The sequence below is a fragment of the Acanthochromis polyacanthus genome, chromosome 9 (genome assembly GCF_021347895.1).
Source record: "Acanthochromis polyacanthus isolate Apoly-LR-REF ecotype Palm Island chromosome 9, KAUST_Apoly_ChrSc, whole genome shotgun sequence".
Lineage (NCBI taxonomy): Eukaryota > Metazoa > Chordata > Actinopteri > Pomacentridae > Acanthochromis > Acanthochromis polyacanthus.
The window spans coordinates 36,032,631-36,055,454 of record NC_067121.1 but is presented as its reverse complement, the minus strand read 5'-3'; the positions used below and the strand labels follow the sequence as shown (position 1 = coordinate 36,055,454).

The following is a 22,824-nucleotide window of genomic DNA, read 5'->3' as shown; positions in this document are numbered from 1 at the left end:
TGCTTTGTGCCGAACTCTCTTGTGCTTGCGTGGGCCAAGCCAACGCTGACAAAAAAAAGGGTTGAACAGGGAGAGGAAACATCGAGTGAGAGGGAGGAATAAAAGCAAGAGAGAGTTTGGGAGAAATGAAAATACAACAGAATTTAGTTCTATTTAACTGATTTGGCCATGTAAAGAAATATAAATTGCTATAATGGGGAAATCATAGAAAAAGTGTTTTGTATATGCATCTGCATACATGCATGCATATATAAGCACAATTTATACCTGCGAATAGGTCGGATAATTATAGCGTTGTCTTTTTGTTGTGCTGCAAAAACAATTGCCCAAGGTCAACTTACTTGCATACGAGAGGAAAATCCATCCTCTAAGGAAAACTGAGCAATGTGGCTAACGTCTCTCAAAAAATGCACAAGAGGATCTTTTATTTCAGTTAAATGAAATGTTTTCTATGTGCAAAAGTGCATGTGTGTTTTTGTACATGCAGGGAAATGTACATTTACATCAAGCAGTGAGGTTACTAATTTTTTCAGATAGTGCTTTTTACCATTAAACAGCAAATAAATATTGACATTTTTTAATATTATTCCTGCTTAAGCAGCAGAAGAGATGACTGCCGAGCTCAGTGCAAGTAATACCTCACACTCAATTTTGCACAGATTCCAATCTGATCCTTTTTTTCATGAGGTAAAAGACATGCATTAAGTTAAACACTCTAGTATATTAATATCTGATCTTCTTTTTATCTCTGCATTCCAACAGCAGCTGATCATATATGCATGGCTATTTTGACTAATGAGAAATACCTTGAAAATGGAAAAAAAATATTGCTTTTGGCAACTTGTGCAGCCCTTCTAACTGAAAAGACAGGTGTACTTACTGCGCTGTTTCCAGAGCCTGCAAGCAAAATCTATGCCGATTCTGACAACGCCTTTGTAACTACATTATACTGTCAGCTGCTTGTAGACTTTTACCACTTGATCATTTCGAAGCTTCCACGCTTGTGATTTGCACGGTAGTTTTTATGATTTAGAGACGTGGCCGAGTTCATGCGTTCACTCATTATTCACTCCCTAAGTGGTAATTAAATTTTTAAAAACTGGCTACTGCAGGCGGCTGTTGTCCCACACCTTCTGAAATGTTGCCCCTTCTTCTCCTTCCACCCGCCAGACCCCACTATTTTTTGTCAGACTCAATTTGCAAACAGGGCCCTTGCTCGAGGCTGAAGATGGAGATGGAGGAGGAGGCCACTGGCAGTTATGGCAGGGGCCCCCGAAGGGGCAAAAAACGGTTCCTAAAGAGTGGGAGGCAGGAATTCCACAATCCCAGCCTGCCTGACTGAGGGATCTGCCTGCTAAACATTCAGTTTTTTCTGCTGGCGAAGTGCCTTTTGAAATCCAGCTGCAACTGTGTTTGGGGGGGAAAAAAGAAGAAGAAAGAAACAAGAGAAATAGGAGGAGGGGAAGGGAAGGGGGATACTTTCAGAGAATGCAACAAAAACGGGATAGAAAGAGAGGATGACGGAGAAGAAACAGAAGAGAAAGAGAGGAAGAGGGCAATAGAAGGGTGTGCGGTGTCTGCTACAGAGTGTGAGAGTGTCTGAATGGGCGTGCACCACCGGGGCCTCACCCCCCACTGGAAGGGACCTCCACAGATTATCCTTCATCTGAGCTTGTCCGTCTTGACCCCACCGACCCTGAGGCCCGCTCCATGTCTTCCCCTCTCTCTCCCTTGCTCTTTACCTCACTGGCTCATATTTTTGGCTGTTATTTTTCCACACACGCTCTCATTGTTTTCTCTGTCACTTACTCTTTCTTTCTTTCTTTCTTGCTTGCTTGCTTTCCTTCCTTCCTTTCTACCTTCCTTCTTACCTACCTACCTACATACCTTCTTTCTTTCTTACTTAATTACTTATTTACTTACTTTCATACCTACCTACCTGCCTTTTTCTTTCTTACTTACTAGCTTACTTACTTGTGTACTGACTTTTCTCTTTCTTGCTTGCTTTCTTTCTTTCTTGCTTTCTTTCCTTACTTTAGTATTTACTTTCCTTCCTTCCTTTCTTTCTTTTATACCTACCAACTGGCCTTCTTTCTTTCTTTCTCTCTACCTCTCACCAGCATCCAACACACCATCATCTGCTGACCCTCCAGCTCCACCCCACTGACACCACACACATTCCCCAAACACACACACATGCATGCACGCGCGCACACACACACACACACACACACACACACACACACACACACACACACACACACACACACACACACACAACCTGGATCCTCATGCAAAAGAGGGGGACCCAATAGAAGAAAATCCAGGCTGATGTGCAAGACAAATGAGAAAAGAAGAAAAGGGGAGAAAGAAAGAAGGCAAGCTTTTCAGCACTGGTATAAAATAGAAAGGAGGGAGATGGTGGAGGGGAGGGGGACAAATGCAACATGGTGCATATACAGTACTGCAGGTGTATTCACAGGAGTATTTAAGATGCTCTGCAACAATGATGAGTTCAAACTGATGTTTGTGGCCAGCATTCAGTGTAATTTCCAACATTTATTGATTATCTTTTTAATAAATTCTCATCCCTCCTTGATCTCTGCACTGGAAAACTCATATTTGAAGATTTAAAAACAACCGTCAAAATCTAGACAAAGTATATATATATATATATATATATATATATATATATATATATATATCAATTTATGTTCATATTGCAGTAAACACACTGACTTCCCATACCTTCTAACTTTTGGGCCCACTGTGATTGACCCATCCAGCACAGAGGAAGACCTCTTTACACAGTGGTCCCTTCCAGTGAAATTAATTGACTCACCGATGTATCCAGTAACTTTCCTCTTGCTGAAAACCTTATTTCACGCCCTTACTGAGCTTCATAATGATACATATAAACTCCTTCCGCAAACAAAAACATGGGAAAATCCACGTTGTGCGTGCCGACAGGGAGGACCCCCTTAATTTGCCCACGTGGGGGTAAAAATGGAAAAGCAAGTAGCTGGTTGGATAAACTGTGAGCGCGAATATGTTATTGCTCCTTAAGTTTTATTTGCGAAGCTGCAGGTGGATGCCTGAATGACATGACACTGTTTTTCTTGGCCTCGGCCGCTGACTGCACTTTGTGGATGTGACCTACCTGCTTGTTTTTCTGATGTAAAGGCAATATCATCTGGAAAAAAATGAGGAGACAGTCTATGTTTTGTAAAGTAGGTCGAAATCCTTAGAATATTCTGAGAATATTTAAAACGGAACAGTGTGTCTGTGGTGCTCAGTGAGGTAAATTTGGATATAAAGACAGAATTAATCTTAATTAGTTCTCTAAAAGTGCATTAAAACTCATTTTATTTGACATCCATTTCTGTCTAAATAGATGTGCATTAATGTGCACTGTCCCTATCAAAAATATGTTGCAAAATGGAAGATGTCAATGTTCAACACCTTATAGCCAAATTAAAAGCCGAATGGATACAGATGTGGTTTCATTTCAGTTCTACAATGCTAGTCTTTACACGGAATTACCAGCAATGTAAAGTGCTTTTATATTTGCGTAACTAATTGATATGTCTTTTTTGTTCATGCTTTTATTCACTTTGATGGGGCCTGAATAATTTTTAAAAATTACCAGCTGTTTTTAAGCTTTTCACGGCATCACTGGCCACTGTAGTTTTAAATACATTTAGTTATTGCTCCTTCAGGTTGAGATTAGTTTGCGACACACCCTGATGGATGGATTTCCTTGGAAAGAAAAAAAATCAAGAGGAAGAAGAAGAAGAAGATTGTTCACTGTCCAGTTTACTTATTAATAAATGCAAAAGGAAATACTTTTCTGTTCAAAGAAGCAGGGAAAAAGTAACAAAGCAGCGCAAAGTGCTGTGCAGTTATTTACCAAAGATAGGGTTTATTACAGGACTGTTGTATCTGATTGCACTGCAAATAGATAGATAGATAGATAGATAGATAGATAGATAGATAGATAGATAGATAGATAGATAGATAGATAGATAGATAGATAGATAGATAGATACTTTATTAATCCTGAGGGATATTCAAAGTATTCAGCAGCTTACATACAACAACAAAAGTCACAAAAATCATAACAATAAATACCGTAATGATTTCTGTATTTTTATGATCACTTTTTGCAGGACTGCGCTTTTACTATTCTACATAAAAAAGAAATAGAGATAGAAAAATAAAGAAAAATGAATAAAGGAATATTAGGTAGAAAAATAAATAATCTACCTGATCTGGACACTTAAAAACACACACTGAAAGACAAACTTGTGGTATTTTTAGCTGCCCCTGCGACAGACTGGCAACCGGTCCAGCGTGTCCCCTGCCTTCGCCCGAGTCAGCTGGGATAGACTCCAGCACCCCCGCAACCCTTGTGAGGATAAAGCGGTGTATAGAGAATGGATGGATGGATTTTTAGCTGCTGTTGTTAAACTCCTCCTCGCCAGGGGGAGCTAATTGAAAGCTGGAGGGACGGCGGCTACCCGGGTAATCGAGGAAACTCAAGAGATTTTTTTTTTCTCCGTAGCTAACAGTAGCTAGCCGGCTAATCTCTTGGACAACGCAGTCGTGGTTATGTTATTGTCCGCTTCAGTGTTCGTGTCTTTTTTGCTCGTTTCAATACGGTGATTTTTTCACACGCCGTCAGTGACCAAAGGCGAGGCGGACACCGACGGACAAGTTTGAACCCACTGGAGGTTTGGCCGCTGTTGCTTTCTGTCAGGATGCTAGCGCTGGAGCGAGCCAGCTAGTTAGCAAAGCTGCTAAAATAGCCGAATAGCAGCGCTGTCCGGATGCTCTGAACAGCAACGCAGCGGATTTTGGGGAGTTTCTCGTCGGCCTCGCATGATGTCAAGCAACCGGCCGCAGCAAAACGCTGGTGGGGCGAGTTCGGTGCCGAGCACAAGTAGCAGCAGCAGCAGCAACAGCACTGGAGGCACCGGGAACACAAACGGTGGCGGAGGCAGCAACGCCGTCACGAGTAATGGTAACAATTCTGGAAATGTTGTGCCCTCCCGGACCCTTGCCGGCGATAGCGGCTTGTCGGTGCCAACTTTGGCCGCCGTGCCGTCGTCCCGGGGCGTCTTTGCCTCCCTGGGCAGACCGTCTGCGTCCTCGGGCAGCAGAAAGAAATCCCTCCATCAAGCACCCCTGTACAACGGCCTCTTGAATTCATACGAGGATAAAAGCAACGACTTCGTCTGGTTAGCTTCTCCTGTCATGCACATCGCAGAGCATTGGAAGCTTGCAAAAGTTTTGAGAGCTGAATTTTGACGCAACTTTCCGTTTTGTTTTTCAGTCCCATTTGCTTCGAAATGATAGAGGAGGCACACATGACCAAGTGTGGGCACAGTTTTTGGTAAGTGTGGTAAAGTTTCGTAGTTGTCGCACATGAGATTGTTTAGTTTGTTGGAAAACAATGACACACCTGTTGAGGAGCCGTTACACCCCTAACAGAGCAATATGGGGCATAAAGCAACTTGTTTAATGTGCGAAAATAAACATGCAAATTATATCAGAATCAGCTTTATTGACCACACAACATACAAAAAATTTGGCTTCGGCTGTTTGTGTCGCCCTAGTAATATGGAAAGAGAATAATAAAAATAAACTATAGAAAGAAGAACAGGGATAAAGTAGTTGAAATACAAATAAATATAACAATATATACATATATTTGCAATCTACAAACGAATTTATAAACACAGTAGTGCCAAATAATTGTTGCATGATGATACAGTGCAAAAAGCAGAGTGTTGTTCATAATGCAAAAAGTACTGAACATATCCTTATTAGCCAAAGCGAGATCTCGTAGTTTCTCTCTTAGAAAGCCAGTGCCATTTGTGCCTTCCATTGTTAAAAGCAATTATTCTGCAGTATTTGTGCAGTGGTGACTGACCGTTTGTCTTAAATGATCAGACTTTGCATACAGGTGGCATGTTGAATGCAAAAAGTTATTTGTGCACCAGGCTGTTGTCAACCACTAAATTAATCTGTAACTATTTTACAAATCAGTTAATCGGTTTGAGTGTTTTTTTTAAAGGGGGGAAAAAGTCGATCTTCACTGATTCCAACTTCCTAAATGTGACTTTTTTTCTGGTTTCTGTATACTAAATGTCTTTAGGGGCTGAGCAAAACAAGTCTTTTTGGGCCTTGGAAAACTCTGGCATTTTCAGCATTTTCTCACATTTTTATAGACCAAACAAATAATCTATTGAATGGGAAAAGATTTGAAAATGATCATTAGATGGTGCCCTCTTGTCCACGAGCTGATACAACAAAAGTGCAGTAAAAGATGAATCGGCTTCAAAGGCTTTAGACATACAAAAGCAGTATGAAAATTGAACAGTCTGACTTGTCTGTGCTTGACATGGCACCGTCAACACACTTATGCTACGGCTTAACGTAATTATTGGTAGCTCAGGCTGTCACACTGTTGTTTTTGTCCTCGTTTCTTCATACTGCTACAGTTATTTCCACTATGTTTCCATGTATTTTCTCCCTCCTGCAGTTTCAAGTGCATCCGCCAGAGCTTGGAGGACAGCAACAGATGTCCCAAGTGTAACTATATCGTCGATAATGTGGATCAGCTCTACCCAAATTTTCTTGGTAAGTAATTGAAATCAGAAGCTTGCAGTTCGTTCATTTCTGTTTTCCCAAAAATATTAGCAGTTGTGTTCACACTACCGGTCCCTTTAACTGTCATGCTAAATTAAAGTCGTGTTATTGTAAGGTTGTACTGCGTTATTAAAGGAACATACTGTAAAAAATTAGGACATGATGCATAGATCCCATTGCTGTCTCTCATGTATTTACTACTAAAATGCCTCAACCAATGGTTCATTGCTTAACTACTGAAGTCACACTCTGGTCATGTTTCTGTCATATACTTACATAGCTTTTCCACCTCTGTCATTTACCTCTTCCCCACCACCTATTCCATCCCACCTCCCCATGTCCAGTAAACGAACTGATCCTTAAACAGAAACAAAGGTCGGAGGAGAAGAGACTTAAGTTAGATCATCCTGTGAGTACACAACCCTGCTTTAATCTATTACTTTATTCTCTTCATGAGAAACTGACTCACTTTTTTTGATTCTCATATTGTGACTTGCACCTGAACAGTGTCTCTTATCCCCCAGAATGGGTCTCGGTGGCAGGTCTTCCAGGACGTTTTGAGTCCTGATCAGGAGAACTTGGACCTGGCAAATGTCAACCTCATGCTGGAGCTCCTGGTTCAGAAGAAGAAGCAGCTGGAGGCAGTAAGTAATTGTATTAGAGGGATCGTAATGCAGTTTTTCTGCATGTTTTGCTTGCATTTCTGCTTTTTGGATGTTTAGCTTCACTTGCGATTGGGGAATATTCTTTGATAAATTGGTGTAGTTCTGATCAGCTGAGTCACGGATGACTCAGAATTTATTCCATGTTCAAAGAGAACATACAGTCGCCTACCATATTCAAGATAGACGGAGTCAGTAAGTGTGTCTGTCCTACTTTTTTTTGAAAGAAATCTATGCATTTTTTTCTGACCAGCTGATAAACAAAACTGTCCGTTTTTAGTGAGCAAACTGGTCAAAGCTCTTTGTGGGAGGCACCAAAATTCCCTCATTAATGTTTATCATAAAAAATGCCCTAAAGAATTATGTGAACTGCAGATTATGGCAAATGAGTGGTAATGTGTTACACTGAAAAATGGGGAAACTCGGTGAGTCCATTGTGTCTGGAAATTGAACTCACTGAGCACTCATTGAGGACTTGAATATTTATTCTTTGTGCCTTTGACAGTCTGAAAGTTGGTGCACAGTAATGTCCTCGATCAGTATGACACATCCCCTTTTTTTGTTGTTTTTGTCAGACTGTGTGGTCTGAAAAGAGAAGTAAGAACCACAAGCTACCCTGTTGTGCTCTGACACATCAGCACTGTTTTAGAGTTACAGTGAGCACGAGTTATAAAATCACTGTCAGTTTGGGACTTGAATCACGTGAGCCTTTGGTTTTCATTGCAAATTTGGTCACTTTAAGTTTAGTAAGGAACAGTGTGTCAGTTTTGTTCACATTTTCTGGAGGCACACCACAACACTTTGAGCTTTCTCCATGTCAAACACATGCTGTATTTCTAGTTCTTTACTTCACACACATACAAAAACATGCCGTGTCTTGCTCTGTGTTTCGCTGTCATATAAACAGGCTCACAAGCAAATCCTTAAGCCAGTAAATCAGCTGAGATTAGGCTGTTACGAACGTATCCGCCAATTTGTAAATGTCAGTGGTTCCTCTGGGTTGTGGAGTTGGGCCTCAGTGGATTGGACTGGTTCTGGTTGACATTCAAATTGAGATCTTGAGAGTTTAGAGGCTGGGTCAACACCTCAAGCCTTTCCTGATGAGGAGTGCCATATCAACAGTGACAGGAAATATTTACTGGAACCTTATTAAAAATACTTGCTTCATGGATGTCTTTAGGTTTAAAAAAAGCTGATGTAATATTAGCACATTTCACTGACTCACTTCTTTTGCTAGAGTTACATTCTTGAAGTTACATTGGCCCGTTGTTTTATTCATGTGTCTCTTCAAAAATCCTCTCTGTTGCGCCAATTTGTTTATGAGGTCAGTTCGGACAGTAATGGCTTAATAATAGCGGCAGAGCTGCACAGAATGATCATAACGCAGCTCAGTAGAGTTCAGATTGTTGTGCTCACATTAATATGAACCTTGTGTGGTCTGAAATTATTTGAAGATCTGCATCTTCATCTGTGATATTGCTCACAGAACCACAATCATCAGGAGTTTTTAGGTTAGTGCACCTTAACTATACCTTTGCAAAGCATACAGGCTTCACAGTAGGGTGTTTACTAATGCACCAAAACAGCTCCCTCCTACCTGAACTCTCTCATTCAGGTCTACACTCCCGCTCACTACACTCAGCCAACAAAAGGCGCCTGATACAACCACCACAACAGGGCCGATCTGCACTTATCCTGGTTGTTTTCTCATAACTACATCATTGCTTGTGTTTTATCTACTCTCAGATATACATTGCTTTGCATAAAACTGTCTACTAAATGAAACTGTGAAATTGTAGCAAGACTGGTTGGCGTCTCCTTGGAGGGTAAAATCTGTTATTTCTAATTACATTAAGTAAATTGGAAACCGTCATATTCTAAGCCTCAGTGGTTGTATCTCAGTTGTAGTCGGTGGAGCATGTGGGTGAAAGGGAGACACTTTTAGCAGACAGTTTCACAACTATGACCAGCCAACGTTGGCCATACTGTAATGTGTGTTTAGCCTTTGCTGCAAAACGCCAGTTGGGATTTAAGTACCATGTAGTCATAGTTCTGTCAACCATGGAGCGATTTCCACATAGTCATGCTGTCACTGTATTCTTTTTAGATGAGGCAGCAAGTGTGGTTGCTTTCAGGGGGTGTACGAACTCAGGATTTTGTCAGTTTACTCAGATTTAGTGTAAAATGCTGTACAGTCAGGGCACCAAACGAAGGCTACTCAGAAAGTTAAACAAGAGAAGACAAGGAAAAAGACCAGAAAGGCAAAAGTGGAGAAATGGAGCTAAACATGGTAAAAGATTTACTAAATAGATCAACACAGCAATGCCAAATAAAATAATAAAAGCACCGACAATGCCATATCCAGTTAAGGAGAAAATACCAAGTGGAATTGAAGGAAATAGAAAATAAAACCATAAAGATAAGATTTAGTATCCAGCAATGAGAAAATGCACTGGTAGGAGTTTCAGTAATGATTATGACCACATGAAGTCAAACACAACATGGGAGTCATGGAAACATATGTTTGAGCATTTGAACATGACTAACAGAGAACTTTTTCCCTGTATGAATTACCGACATAGTGCTGAGAGCTACGACATGGATTTGTCAAATTATTGAAACAGGCAGCACACGTTTTTTCTATTTTAAAGAAAACTACTATTGCCTTTTTCTTTTAAACAACTTAGAAATTAATGGAGTGGAAGCTTTTGCCCATAATAACAATAAAAAGACACTAACTTAACCATGACGTTGTTTGCCGTGTTAAATTGTGTCGAATGAGAAGCAAATTTTTGCACAGAGTCTACATTAAGCTCTGTTTGGGCTGTCCTTGAATAGTTTGAAATGCTTCCATGCTTTAGACTTTGTATGAGACGTAGCTGCAATCCACCACAGCTCAGATTTTAGCTTCTGTCATCAGTTAACCAGTGCTACATGTTGTCTTGTGGATTTTTCTTGGATTTTATTACCTTCATTTAGAATTTCCTTAGTAATGGTATTCTTGTGCATTTCTATAAACTTGTTTTACCCTGTTACTGTCATAAACACTGACATAGAAAAGACTGCCATACTTAAAGAATCTCAGTTTCTCAGAGATAATTTGCCTCATCATCTTTTAGGCGACAGCCCTAACTGGTGAGTTTATGAGGACATCATGTGGCACGGTTATGGTCAATAGAGACTCTTGTGTTACTTAAGCTTCTTGGCAGCATCTCCGTCAGTCTGCCACTGCCAGGTATAGCCAAGTAATATCCAACAACACCCATAGTATTAAAGTGTGCTGCAGGCGAATTAAATGTTTTTGTAAAAAGTAGCGTGAGGACAGACTTAGACATGTGTCCTGACTTGACACAACAGTGGCTAAAAGTGTGTCTGTGTACGTAATAATCTTGCTGTCTCTCTGTGTGTGGTTCCACCACTGATGCTTCTGACGTGAGGCACTTGAGACGTCATTTCAGTCAGATAGTCTGGCTGTTGTAGAAATCCTGTGAGAGAAAGTGTTTTTTTTTCTTATAAATTTGGGGTCTAGAATCTGACAATCAGAGTTTTCGAGACTGCCGATAGATCTTTTGTCTCCTGTCTCCAATACCAGCATCATTTTGTATTCTGCAGAACTTTTATTTTTCTGTTAAAGCAGCAAAGTCAGGTCAGATTTCTAATTGACAATGCCGTCTGCTCAAATGTTGCTAGCACCACATCTTGGCGATACGACCCTCCTCTCCTTCAGTTTCACGTCATTCTTGTTCATTTCTCTGCTACAGTTGTTCTGCTTGACAGTGGCTGAATTTAGCAGCTGCTTTTATCCAAATGCAGTATATATTACCAATTAATTGTCTCAGTAATGTGTGTTTTCACTTTCAGCTTTCTCCCTGTTAATCACATGCTGTCTTTCTCGCTCTGTACGTCACACGCATACAAAAACATGCAGTGTCTTGCTCTGTGTTTGGCTCTCATAAACAGGCACACAAGTAAATCCTTAAGCCATTAAACCAGCTGAGATTAGGCTGTTACGAACATATCTTGCAGTTTGTAAATGACAGTAAAAAAACCCACGTATGCACATGGAGAACATGCAAACTCCATGCAGAAAGATCCTCGTCCCAGGCCAGGACGCTAACTGAGGATCTTCTAGCCATGAGGCGACGGTTCTAACCACTGAGTCGCTGTGCAGCCCGCAGTCACAGATATATATTTTAAATATTTTTTGTTTTTGAAATATTGGCCTGTATGTACAGTCACTACTCATGAAACTAAACCTTTAGCTTCGTCCAAAATATATTAACAGCTTAGGGTAAGGTTCGTCTCTCTGTTAAATTATTTGTCAGTAAATGTGGGAAAGATAACAGTTTTCAGTATCTGGGGGTGAGGCCGCTCTTTGGTTTTCATCGACGTTTGTGGCTTTAAGTAAATTTCTGCTTGCAAAAATGACCAAATGTGAGCTTCAGTCCAAACTTTGATTTCCTTTTTTGGTTCATTTTGTTATGATCGGCATTCAAAGCACGAGATACTTCTGACCACAGCTGTCAACGGTTGTCGTCTGACACCCAGAAACCCTTGTGTTTGGGAATGTTGAGCATTTTCAGGTGTCGCGGTTGTGTTGTTTTGTTTCTTTTTGGAATGAAACTTTATTTAAAAGCAACCGCCCTGTTCTGTGAAGCATTGCTTTGGTTTTGCAGTTCTTCAGCTTTAATGGAAATACATTTGGAGAATGTAAGGTTGTACTTAAAAATCCGAAATAATGATCTTTAGAATGACTTTTTTTCTTATCTTTGGAGAAAAGATGTCAATGTTTAAAATGTTTTGCCACTGAGGGGGAAAAAAATCTATCCTAATATCTTCTCAGCGGATCAGCAAAAGCATTCTGTGGCATTCTATGAGTTGTGCTCATATTTGACCGTGTTTGATGTCTGTATCTCTACCAGGAATCCCAAGCAGCTCAGCGACAGATCCTCATGGAGTTCCTTAAAGAGGCCAGGAGAAACAAGAGAGAGGTACTGATGTTTTTATTGACATAAAATTTATTGTACTGCTGTACAATAAATGGTATTTGTAAAAAAAGACTAGAAATGAGAAAAAAATGTATTGGAAAATTATGTAAAAATCGCCCGTATAGAAGTATTTTTATCTATGTTTTTTGTTTTGTCAACAGCAACTAGAGCAACTACAGAAGGAGCTCAACTTTCTTGAAGAAGACATTAAGCGCGTTGAGGTAAATAAACAGAAGTTATCAGCACCTTCCATAATGTAAAGATGCATTACCAACCCCCATGCACATCATGCTCTCATGGGAAAGGTAGAGGATCAGTGTGCATGTTTATGAAACCATATCATATTGTAAGCTACTGAATCCACTGATCATCACAGCTTGAGATCGACAAACAAGTTATTTTGGTGTCATTTTCTAGGAAATGAGCGGGCTGTACTCTCCAATGATGGAGGCTGAGTGTACGGTGCCTAATGTTGAGGCTCCATCTCCAGCACCCAGGTACCGCTGAGCTCAGAGTTCAAATAAATTAGATCTGTACAGGAAATGAATTCATCAGCACCGAATAACATTTTCAGTTTGTTTGTTTACCAAAATAGAAACTCATTCCTAGCAAGGAAGTGTGCTGACTGATGAAAGTCTCTTGCTTTATAAAAACCACATTACTTTTATGAAGCAACTGTGAGCAAACAGAAAAACCCTGACTTATAGTCAAGCCTGCATTACTGGATAGTACACCTTACTATCTGTGTGCTTGTGTGTGTGTGTCTGTTTCTTTGTTGAATAGTTGTAGTAGTATTATTGAGCCAACAGACTACAGCCAACCTCCAGGATTTGGTGGAACAACACAGGTATGTCAGAGCAGCAGTTCTGTTTTTTTTTTTTTTTCTAGCTTCAAATTCTGTTTGCCATTCTGTATCATAGTCTTGTTAGAATTATGTTAAAAAGCACAGATGCAGATAGTCGTTTTCTTCTCCATGGGACTATAGGATCCTCTGCCTTTTCTTAAATCTCTTTGCACAATACACAAATTCTCCCACGTTATAGATGTTAAACAAAGGGCCTGTCAAGTTTAGATGTAGATTTTATTGTTAACACAGAAATAATCAGGCACATTCTAGATTTGACAGTATAGATGTCCATTTAACCGTACTCTGGGGATTGTTTGTCCAGGGAAAACGACAGACCTGGTACAACAGCACTCTGGCATCAAGAAGAAAGAGGCTGACGGCTCATTTCGAGGATCTGGAGCAGTGCTACTTCTCCAATAAAATGTCACGCATCACAGGTATTCTTCACAGGTTGTTGGTGACTGCTTAAATGTCTTTAGTTTGATATATAGCTGCCTCCATATTATACATTGTCAGAAAAGCTGGACTAGAGTAAGGAAAGACTACATTTCTCTTAACTGGATATTGTTTCTCCATTTTCTTATTGTTTGGGCAACAACTGCTTGCTGTCACAGGGTGCATATTTCCGATTTAAGGCCTTAAGTCGTTCACTGCACTGCATAGCTCAGTTGTCCTGGATGACACTTTTTCGACATTGTGAATACCTCATACTGTTTGCTGCTACTGGTCAGTTTATTGTTTCCCCTTTTTGTTTTGTTTATTATACGTCACCCTTGGTTTGTCCTAAAACTCTGTAATTCTTGAACCCAATGCATGCTACTACCCTTGTATCCTTGTACTTGCCCTGTGCTGCTGCAATACCTGAATTTCCTGTCTGGGGATCAATAAAGGATTTTCTTATCTTAATTCACAGCACTGGAAGAGTGACACCATCCTTTTTGTTTTGTGCTGCAAAGCAAACCACTGTTGAAATGTGACATGAGGCTTCTTTAACATTCAGTTAGGTTGTATATTCCCTTACATACTGTTCACACGTATGAGTGTATTGAAGCCGCGTGTCTGTTGTTGTCAGATGAGGGCAGGAACTTGAACCAGCTGGATGATTTTATGGAGTGTTTGTCTAAGTTCACCCGCTACAACTCTGTGCGGCCGCTGGCCACCCTCTCCTACGCCAGCGACCTCTATAGCGGCTCCAGTATTGTCTCTAGGTAAGACGAAGGAAAACCTCGAACTCACAGATCTGTAATCCATCAGGGTGTGATGAGCATTTTATGTTAAAGCACAATGTGAATATTAAGTGCTGTAGGACAACAGATGAGACTGAAACAGAGACACTTTAATTCTGATGCTTTGGAAATATCGCTTCTTGAAGCTTCTGTGCTAATAAAGCGCTTTGAAGTTAACTGAATCTATTTATATTTTGTTATATTTCTGTAAGAAATGACGATGCATTTTAAGCATAACACAAACATCTGTTTTGTCAGTGCCGTGCAAGTTTTGTTGATATCACATTATTGACATTTTCCTTCCTAATCCTGATCAGCCCACTCACGATCTCTGACTGCATTCTCACCTGTGTTTCAGTATTGAGTTTGACCGTGACTGTGACTACTTTGCCATCGCTGGTGTTACCAAGAAAATCAAGGTGTTTGAATACGGCACTGTGATCCAGGATGCAGTGGACATCCACTACCCTGTCAACGAAATGACCTGCAATTCGAAAATCAGGTGAGGAAAATCACCTGTACCCACAGGAACGGGACATAAATGCATCTTTCAGGCCCCTCGACCGATATTACCAAATCTTAATCTTAAAATTAAGGCAACATCTACTTGGTATGGCAAAAATCACACGATAGCCACTAATTTTACAGCTACAGCTACAATTGATGAGATGGCCACTAGGGCTGAACCGTTAATTGAAATATTATCAGCTTCAAATGTGTAAAATGTGTCTCCACATACCACTGTAAATGAATCACTGTGGTGCTGCAGAGATGCCCTGTCCTATAAATCATATTTTCTAAACATAAGGAAACATGTTTCTACCTCAGACTTATGTTGCAATGATGTTTCTGTCAAAATGGTCAGAGTAGGATTGTTTTTAATGCATATCCTCCAGCTGTAGTGGGCAGAACAAAAATAATAGTGGATTGTGCAGTTTTTTTCAAGCAATGATGAGCTTAAATCTTCATGTGTAAGTGATTCCGGCCTTGTTTGTTGTAGCTGTATCAGCTGGAGCAGTTATCACAAGAACCTTCTGGCCAGCAGCGACTACGAGGGTACCGTCATTCTGTGGGATGGATTCACTGGCCAGAGGTCCAAAGTCTACCAGGTGTGGTGAGACGGTTCATTTAGGCCCAGTATTTGAATTAATTATATTCCACATGTGTGTACATGCATTGCCTAAGTTCAAGTATCAACTTCGAAGGTGTCCTCTGTCTTCTTTTCAGGAACACGAAAAACGGTGTTGGAGTGTTGACTTCAACCTGATGGACCCCAAGCTGTTAGCCTCTGGTTCTGATGACGCTAAAGGTAACTGAGGAACACCATGTCTGCAAAGACTGCAGACACAATTAGCTTTCTAGCTTCTATCACATCTTATTTTTGTCTGTGTTCAAATGGTTTTGTGCTATTTTTTTTCCTCTTTAGTGAAGCTGTGGTCAACCAACCTTGACAACTCAGTGGCCAGCATCGAAGCTAAAGCCAATGTCTGCTGCGTTAAATTCAGCCCAACCTCCAGATATCATCTGGCCTTTGGCTGTGCAGGTACGATGACGATGGCTCTAAAGTTTTGTTTTGTTATCTTATTTATCTCGTCTTTGTACTCATTTTAGAAGTAGTTGTATGTATATACACTACAAGTCAAAAGTTTGGACACACCTTCTCATTCGATGCTTTTTGCTTTATTTGTACTATTTTCTACATTGTAGATTAATACTGAAGATTAACACTTTTTGTTTACAACAAAATTCCATGTGTGTTCTTTTATAGTTTTAATGTCTTCAGTATTAATCTACAGTGTACAAAATAAATAAAAGAAAAACAATTGAATGAGAAAGTGTGTCCAAACTTTTGATAAAACCTTGGATTTTGGCATCCATGTTGATGAGACATACCCAAGATTGACATTGTCCCAGGACAAGCACACTCCTTCATGCAGATGGCAATCCTTAATACTGGCCTACCCTTGCGGGAAAATGCAAAAACATAAAAAAAAAAAAAAACAATCAGGAAAATCTTGGGGAACCTCACAGTCACCCAAAATGTTGATTTGACCTCCAAACTTCCAAGACTCCATTCTGATCAAACATCAGCAGGATGCAGTGAAACAAGTTTGATTCAGAGAGCCCCCACTGCACAACCCGGAGTACCCAAAGGATCCACTGCCAACATCCTGGTCCAGACCCCGCAGTACACCCTGAGAGGTCCTCTGGCCCAGCGGTTCAGAGCATTTTTGATGACATAAGAGGGACCAACACAGTATTAGACAGATGATCATAATATTATGCCTGATCGTTTGTGTATAAATATATTTCACTGGCTTCAAAAGATGCTTTTAAATATATAACCAAGTGTGAGCTGGTTTAAATGTACATGGTCTGACATTTAATAAATAAATCCGTTTATTTCATTTATTTTGCAACTTTAAAAGTTCCTACTGAATTCAAAAAGAGTTGAGGAATTTGTCAGCCCACCCCACTGTCCCCCTGCAGAATCACAGGCAAAGAAACTTGTTTTTCTCTTATTGTGATGTATTATTATTAATGTACTCAACTCACACCACTGCAGATTCTCCTTGTAGACTACTAAATTTCCCCTGCGGTCACCCAGACTCTGGTGGTCCAGACAAACTTCTGAAAACTTCGTTTATTGCTCTCCCAATGGAGAAATAGGAATTATAAATATTCAATAGTGCACAGAAACGGTCCTTTCCCGTAAGTAACGTTGGATTAACAGAGGTCAAAACTAGCAGAGCAGAAACGCTGTTATCCAGCGGTGAATTGCCCTGGCTTACGAGAATTTACCCCATTCCCCTGTGTCTCTAAAGACCAAGTCCACTAAGCCTGGAAAAAGAAACCCCTCCTTGACCTTGGAGTTGTTGGTTTATTGTCTGGAGCAAAGCGAGCACATTGAAGTAAGCAGGCACAGTGTACCATTTACTAAAACACAGAGCTGATGGAGAAAACATTTCTTGTTCGAGTCGCACATTTCACCAAAAGTCAACAAAACATTGCACCATCTTTTTACCACAACTTGGTGGTTACTGGATAGACCTGACACTGAGTTGTTTTTATCTATGAAGGGCATACAACAGCCCCTTTTCTTGAGTCCTTCTCATCCAAATGCATGCATTTTTTTTCTCCCTTCTGCCCACAGACCACTGTGTTCACTACTATGATCTACGCAACACTAAGCAGCCAATCATGGTGTTCAAAGGCCACAGGAAAGCCGTGTCATACGCCAAGTTTGTCAACGGAGAGGAGATTGTTTCCGCGTAAGTCCAGTTAGAATTATATTTAGCTGTAATGCCTAAAAGTTTGTTTCTCAGACAATAATGCAAAACATCAGAGATACTTCCTCTGCATTTTTGAAGACTTAAATGTTCCAGGGACCTTTATTTTCACTTAAAAGTCATGCCACACAGACACTATGTACTATGCATGGTACTGTCTGTTTATGATCATAATAATTTCCTTTAACAAACTGCTCATTTAGACATGACTAAGATGTTCTATACTGTACGTGTGTGGCTCTGTTTTTGTTTTTTCCTTCCTCAAGTCAAAATGACTTGAATTTGTGAAAAATGTACTTTGGTAAAAGCTGACAATATTCTAAAAATCTCTTTTGTTGTTACTCGAGGTGTTCAGCTGCAAGTTTGATAAAACTAAGCACACCTCCAAAGTTTCTTGCGTGTGTATTTTCTTTCACTCATTAGCATGTACGTTTAATAGCATGTACCTCAGGTTGCACTGAAAATAAAAGTATTAGAGTACACAAGGTGACAAAGTGAGATGCTGAATGCTGCTACACACAGGAGACTGATGCTACGGTCGCTGAGCCAATCAGTGCTCTACGCTACATGTTTTATTTTGATGAAATATTCTTTTAATATGTTTTAATTATTATCTTTTGTATTTGTTTGATTATTTTTAGGCTAGAAAATGCTTATTTTACTACAGAAATAATTAAAATAATGTAGCGATCGCAGAGCCAGTTGCCATAACTGAACTGTTGTGCTGCAATGCACCATGGGAGTTCTCGGTGTTGTGGATTTAAATGTCACTATTGTGGTTTTTGTTTGTGTTACAATGTTACTAGTGTCTGTGTTTTGTGATTTAGTTTGGTTAGGCGTTATGCTGTCAGGACCGTGAGTGTGTTTGATGACTTCCTGCCACATTTCCCATCAGGCTGCTCTGTGTGTGTGTCAAAATAAAAGCATCTGCCAGTTGCAGAGTGCATAAAAGGCAGATATCCTTTCATCACCATTGTTCTTCAACACAGCTCGCCACAATAAAACATATAAAGAAAATGCCTATAAAGCGAAAAATCCTGCGATACAGTGACACTGTAAAAAGTGAACCGCGATATGGCAAAAGAACCACTATACAGATATTTTTAAACCTATTTCTAAGTCGCTAGAGTGTTGCCATTTGATTTCACGTCACAAATGCCTAAAAGCTCTTGACTAACAATGTATTTACTCTGCATTTTGCAGTTCGACAGACAGTCAGCTGAAGCTGTGGAACGTCAACAAGCCTCACTGCCTTCGCTCCTTCAAGGGTCACATCAATGAGAAGAACTTTGTCGGCCTGGCATCCAATGGAGACTACGTCGCCTGTGGTCAGCAGTTACTTTAAATGCTGTCCAAAAATAATCGCTTTTACGGCATTTCTCCACAGAAAGAAGTAGTAACTAACTTTAACTCTGTACATGCCAGTAAGAAAGTGATTCCAATGAAATATGCCCTTTTGTCTGTGCGTGTTTACAGGCAGTGAGAACAACTCCTTGTATCTGTACTACAAAGGACTTTCCAAGACTCTGTTAACGTTCAAGTTTGACACAGTGAAAAGTGTCCTGGACAAGGACAAGAAGGAAGACGACACCAACGAGTTTGTTAGTGCTGTCTGCTGGAGGGCCCTGCCTGATGGAGTGAGTTCATCATTATGATTTACTGCATCGGCTGCTTCGGCCGATGACATGTGTGATGCTTTTGGAGAATTGAGGTCTTTGAGCCATGAAAAATGTACTTCTGTTCTTTTAAGTATGTCTTGAGTTTCACACTGACTATTATTTTCTTTGAATTTTCTTGCCAACTTATAATAGTTTATAGTAACTTGTGTTTTGTTTGATGCTTTGTTTTGTTTTTAGGAGTCAAATGTGCTGATTGCTGCAAACAGTCAAGGAACAATCAAGGTTTGTGATTTTCAACTTAACATGCTCGTCACTGCAGTCCTACTAGAGGTGCATGCTTCTCATCATAGACTAGTATTCTGCCTGGTTTGAGCTGAATTAGTTGACAGAAATCTAATAATTTTTATTTGAGAATATTTAACTTTTTTGCTGGAAAAATGTACATTTAAATGATAATAAAATGATCATAATCAAACTGTTAATCTTTTGTCTGTTCCCTCATCAATTCACCATCTTGCAAAACAATTACCTCCTTAAATAGATTGAAACCAAAACGGTTATTAGTACCCCACAGTTTGCATATAAGAAAATAAAGCAATGCGGTCGTCATGCCAACATTCTTTTACCTGTCTCTCTTTGTATTGTGTTAGTGACATGCTTTTCCCAGTTTGTTGTTTTGTTTTAGCAGTCACATTCTTGTTTGTCACATTGAAAATAATATGATTTGCGAACTATAAGGGGTTTGTGTACGTCCTCGGCATCAAACCATTGACTGTGCTCTTCTGATTGTTTACAACTGTGCGTTTCCAGTAACGGCGAGCCACAGAAAACATCACCGGTGCACCTTTTGTCTCTCCACAGGTACTCGAGCTCGTCTGAGGACTCGCCATATCTTCAGTGGCCGTTAGACTACGATCGGCCTCTTTGTTCGGTGGTTCGATCAGTCTGATGAGGGGAAATTTCAGGCTGCCTGCTGAGCACCAGGAAAGCTGAAATAAACTCAATCTGTCTTATTTGTAACGAGCTACAAGTTGTTGAACTGCGGCAAAGACTTCGGACCAGTACATCCGCATAGCAGGAGAAGATGTGCTGCCATTTTCCAGCAACAAAATGAGGACCTAGCTTGGGCACAAAACAGAACAAGAGACTTTATAAAGCAGTTTTGTTTCCTTTTCAGTAAAGTTTTACCGGCTACAGTACAGTAGAACACCTCTTTATGATTTTAGGTCAAATCAAAACTTGTACCTTTTTGTTTTTTTTAATTAAGCTGTTGCTCTTAAGGGTACATCCAGCCAAACGCTACTAGTGTGATGCATTTTCTCTTTGAAAGGCCAAAGCACAAGACAAAATGACATGCAAAAATTATGTCTTTTCATGAAGCTTTTAATACCCCCTCGTTGTTTGTCAACCTCCTGTTTTGATTTTTTTTTTTAACCCCCTTTATGTGCAGTTTTTATGTTTTTCAGATTGGGAGAAGCCAGTTTTAATAAATATGACTTGAATTTCATTCTGTCAAATGCATCAACAGTTCCTCTTCTGGCTTAAGAGTGCAGAATGTGAAGTAGTGTGTGGACGTTAAGGAAGACCAATGAGTTGTGGAGATGAGAAACTCCTCTGTGCTAATTTTTCTGTTAGAACAAATTGAGACTTGACACATTTGTCTGTAATCACAGCTCTTCTCGTGTAACTTCAGGCATTGATCTGCAGTGCCGCATGGAACTGGATTATTATTATTTTTTGAACATATGTGGGCTGTTTGTTGCTTGTTGAAAAATCGAAACCTCGCAGAATCAGTTTTAGTTCTTTTAAAGTAGCAGTGGAATTCCTCTTCACATACTGTAGGTTTAAGCTGTACCTTCTGAACTGAGCTACATTGTAAACTTCAGGCAAACTGCTGTCAGTTTCTGTGGAGTGGTGATCCGTGATGACTCATCGAGAGGGTTTGGGAAACGCCACCAAGACCTGCCTATTTTATGATAACTGAGTGAGAGAGGTGTTTTGTATTTGTATAACTGAATAAATTATTTCGAAACAACTCTTGTCATGTTTGGTTCTGGTTTTCTCAGGTGTTTATTTCATGTCAAGAACTATAAATATAATGTACAGTCATGGAAAAAATTATTAGACCATCCTTGTTTTCTTTAATGCCTGGTAGAACTAAAGGTACATTTGTTTGGAAAAATGGTAAAAATAGCTCATAAGAATTTAATTCAAGAGCTGATGTCTAGACATTTTCCATGGTTTTCTTGGGGAAAAAAAATCATTTAAGTTCTTACATCAATAGCTATGGCATTTTAGTGTCAAAAACAGTGCTTTTAGGCATTCCATGTTTTCTTTTGTCTGTTTTAGTCCCATGATCCACACAGGAGTTACTGCTTGATTGTATAACCATTGTTTTGATGACTGCAGCCATGCATCTTGCATGCTCTCCACTAGCTTCTGACATTGTTCTGCTGTCACAGCAGCCCATTCCTGTTGAACAAATTCAAACAAATTTGCTTTGTTTTGGGGCTTGTGGTTCTCCATTTTGTGGGTGATGATTTTCCATAGGTTATTGTGATCAAAAACAATGATTTTCCAATAAAGTCCTCAAAAATGACTCAAAATAAAGGATGGTTCAACTAAACGTACACCGGATGGGATGGCATGTTGCTGCAGGATGCTGTGGTAGTCATGCTGGTTCAGTGTCCCTTCAGTTTTGAATAAATCCCCAGCAGTGTCACCAGCAAAGCACCCTCACACCTTTGAGACTTTTATCTGTGATAGTTCCTGACATATTGTTGTTCAAACAACATGAAATTGCAATGAGCGAAAAAATAAAACAACAGGCCCAAAGTGAATGAAAGGGCAACTACTTTAAACAAAAGTGGATTTCAGAAAGTACTTGATATATCGAACAAAATTTTCAAAGATACTATTTTTGGATGGTTTTTGAGTCATATTGGACAGGATTTCAGGTCCTTTTCGACAATTTTTGAGTGATTTGGAGAAGTGCTGAGTTATTTTTAAGGGTTTTTGTCATTTTTTTTCCCGTTTTTTTTCAGGTTTTGATAATTTGGGGATGTCTTAGTGTAATTCTTTACATTTTTTTGAGACATTTTTGACAAACATTGGGACATTTGGGATGATTTTTGTGTGGTTTTGGTCAAGTTGACCAATTTTTACTAAGAGAAGATCCCTGATTATTTCAAATGGAATAACGCTTCTGCAGTATCTTTTTTTTTATCATGTGAGCTCAAAGATGGGACTTTTCATGAAGACCTCCCTGTTTTTTCATGCTTCAACCCACCAATAATAAGAGATTATTTGATCTACTTGTCTAATAGTGCAGATTTTGTCAGAATGGCAGCAATAAGAGGGGAAAAAAACTCCTGAGATATTGTTGTTCAAACATGGCCTTACATTTTGACATTAAAAAACAAATCAGAAGTGGTGGAACAGACCACTGATGATTTGAGATGGGATAATCCGCATTAGACGTTTTCAAATAAATTGAGTCACGTGACTTAACGTCAAGTTTAAAAACGTGAGGGCGGAG

At 39.8% G+C, this 22,824-nt stretch overlaps 1 protein-coding gene across 2 annotated transcripts; it reads left to right on the top strand.

Annotated features, from left to right (window-relative positions):
- Positions 1 to 4,509: 4,509 nt before the first annotated feature.
- On the top strand, positions 4,510 to 21,321 carry cop1 (COP1 E3 ubiquitin ligase). Of its 2 annotated transcripts, XM_022191662.2 has the most exons (20): positions 4,510 to 5,240; positions 5,336 to 5,395; positions 6,548 to 6,645; positions 6,999 to 7,063; positions 7,179 to 7,298; positions 12,239 to 12,307; positions 12,466 to 12,525; positions 12,722 to 12,801; positions 13,088 to 13,151; positions 13,474 to 13,588; positions 14,224 to 14,359; positions 14,736 to 14,879; positions 15,378 to 15,486; positions 15,605 to 15,686; positions 15,804 to 15,920; positions 17,532 to 17,649; positions 18,871 to 18,995; positions 19,144 to 19,304; positions 19,524 to 19,568; positions 20,148 to 21,321. In XM_022191662.2, exons 1-20 carry the CDS (start codon positions 4,882 to 4,884, stop codon positions 20,163 to 20,165), a joined length of 2,145 nt encoding a protein of 714 aa, XP_022047354.2. In that variant the 5' UTR covers positions 4,510 to 4,881; the 3' UTR covers positions 20,166 to 21,321. The 2 variants fall into 2 exon arrangements, with proteins under 2 accessions (XP_022047354.2, XP_051809489.1); XM_051953529.1 differs by lacking the exons at positions 4,510 to 5,240; positions 5,336 to 5,395 and having other exon boundaries at positions 6,553 to 6,645; positions 6,935 to 7,063.
- The last annotated feature ends 1,503 nt before the right edge of the window (positions 21,322 to 22,824 follow it).

What these genes read in the sequence shown, in the direction of transcription:
- cop1 (XM_022191662.2), top strand. Translation starts at nt 4,882, where the DNA reads ATGATGTCAAGCAACCGGCCGCAGCAAAACGCTGGTGGGGCGAGTTCG. An exon ending in AGAAGAAGCAGCTGGAGGCA is followed by an intron (nt 7,299 to 12,238) that starts GTAAGTAATTGT and finishes TATCTCTACCAG; the next exon opens with GAATCCCAAGCAGCTCAGCG. An exon ending in TAAAATGTCACGCATCACAG is followed by an intron (nt 13,589 to 14,223) that starts GTATTCTTCACA and finishes TGTTGTTGTCAG; the next exon opens with ATGAGGGCAGGAACTTGAAC.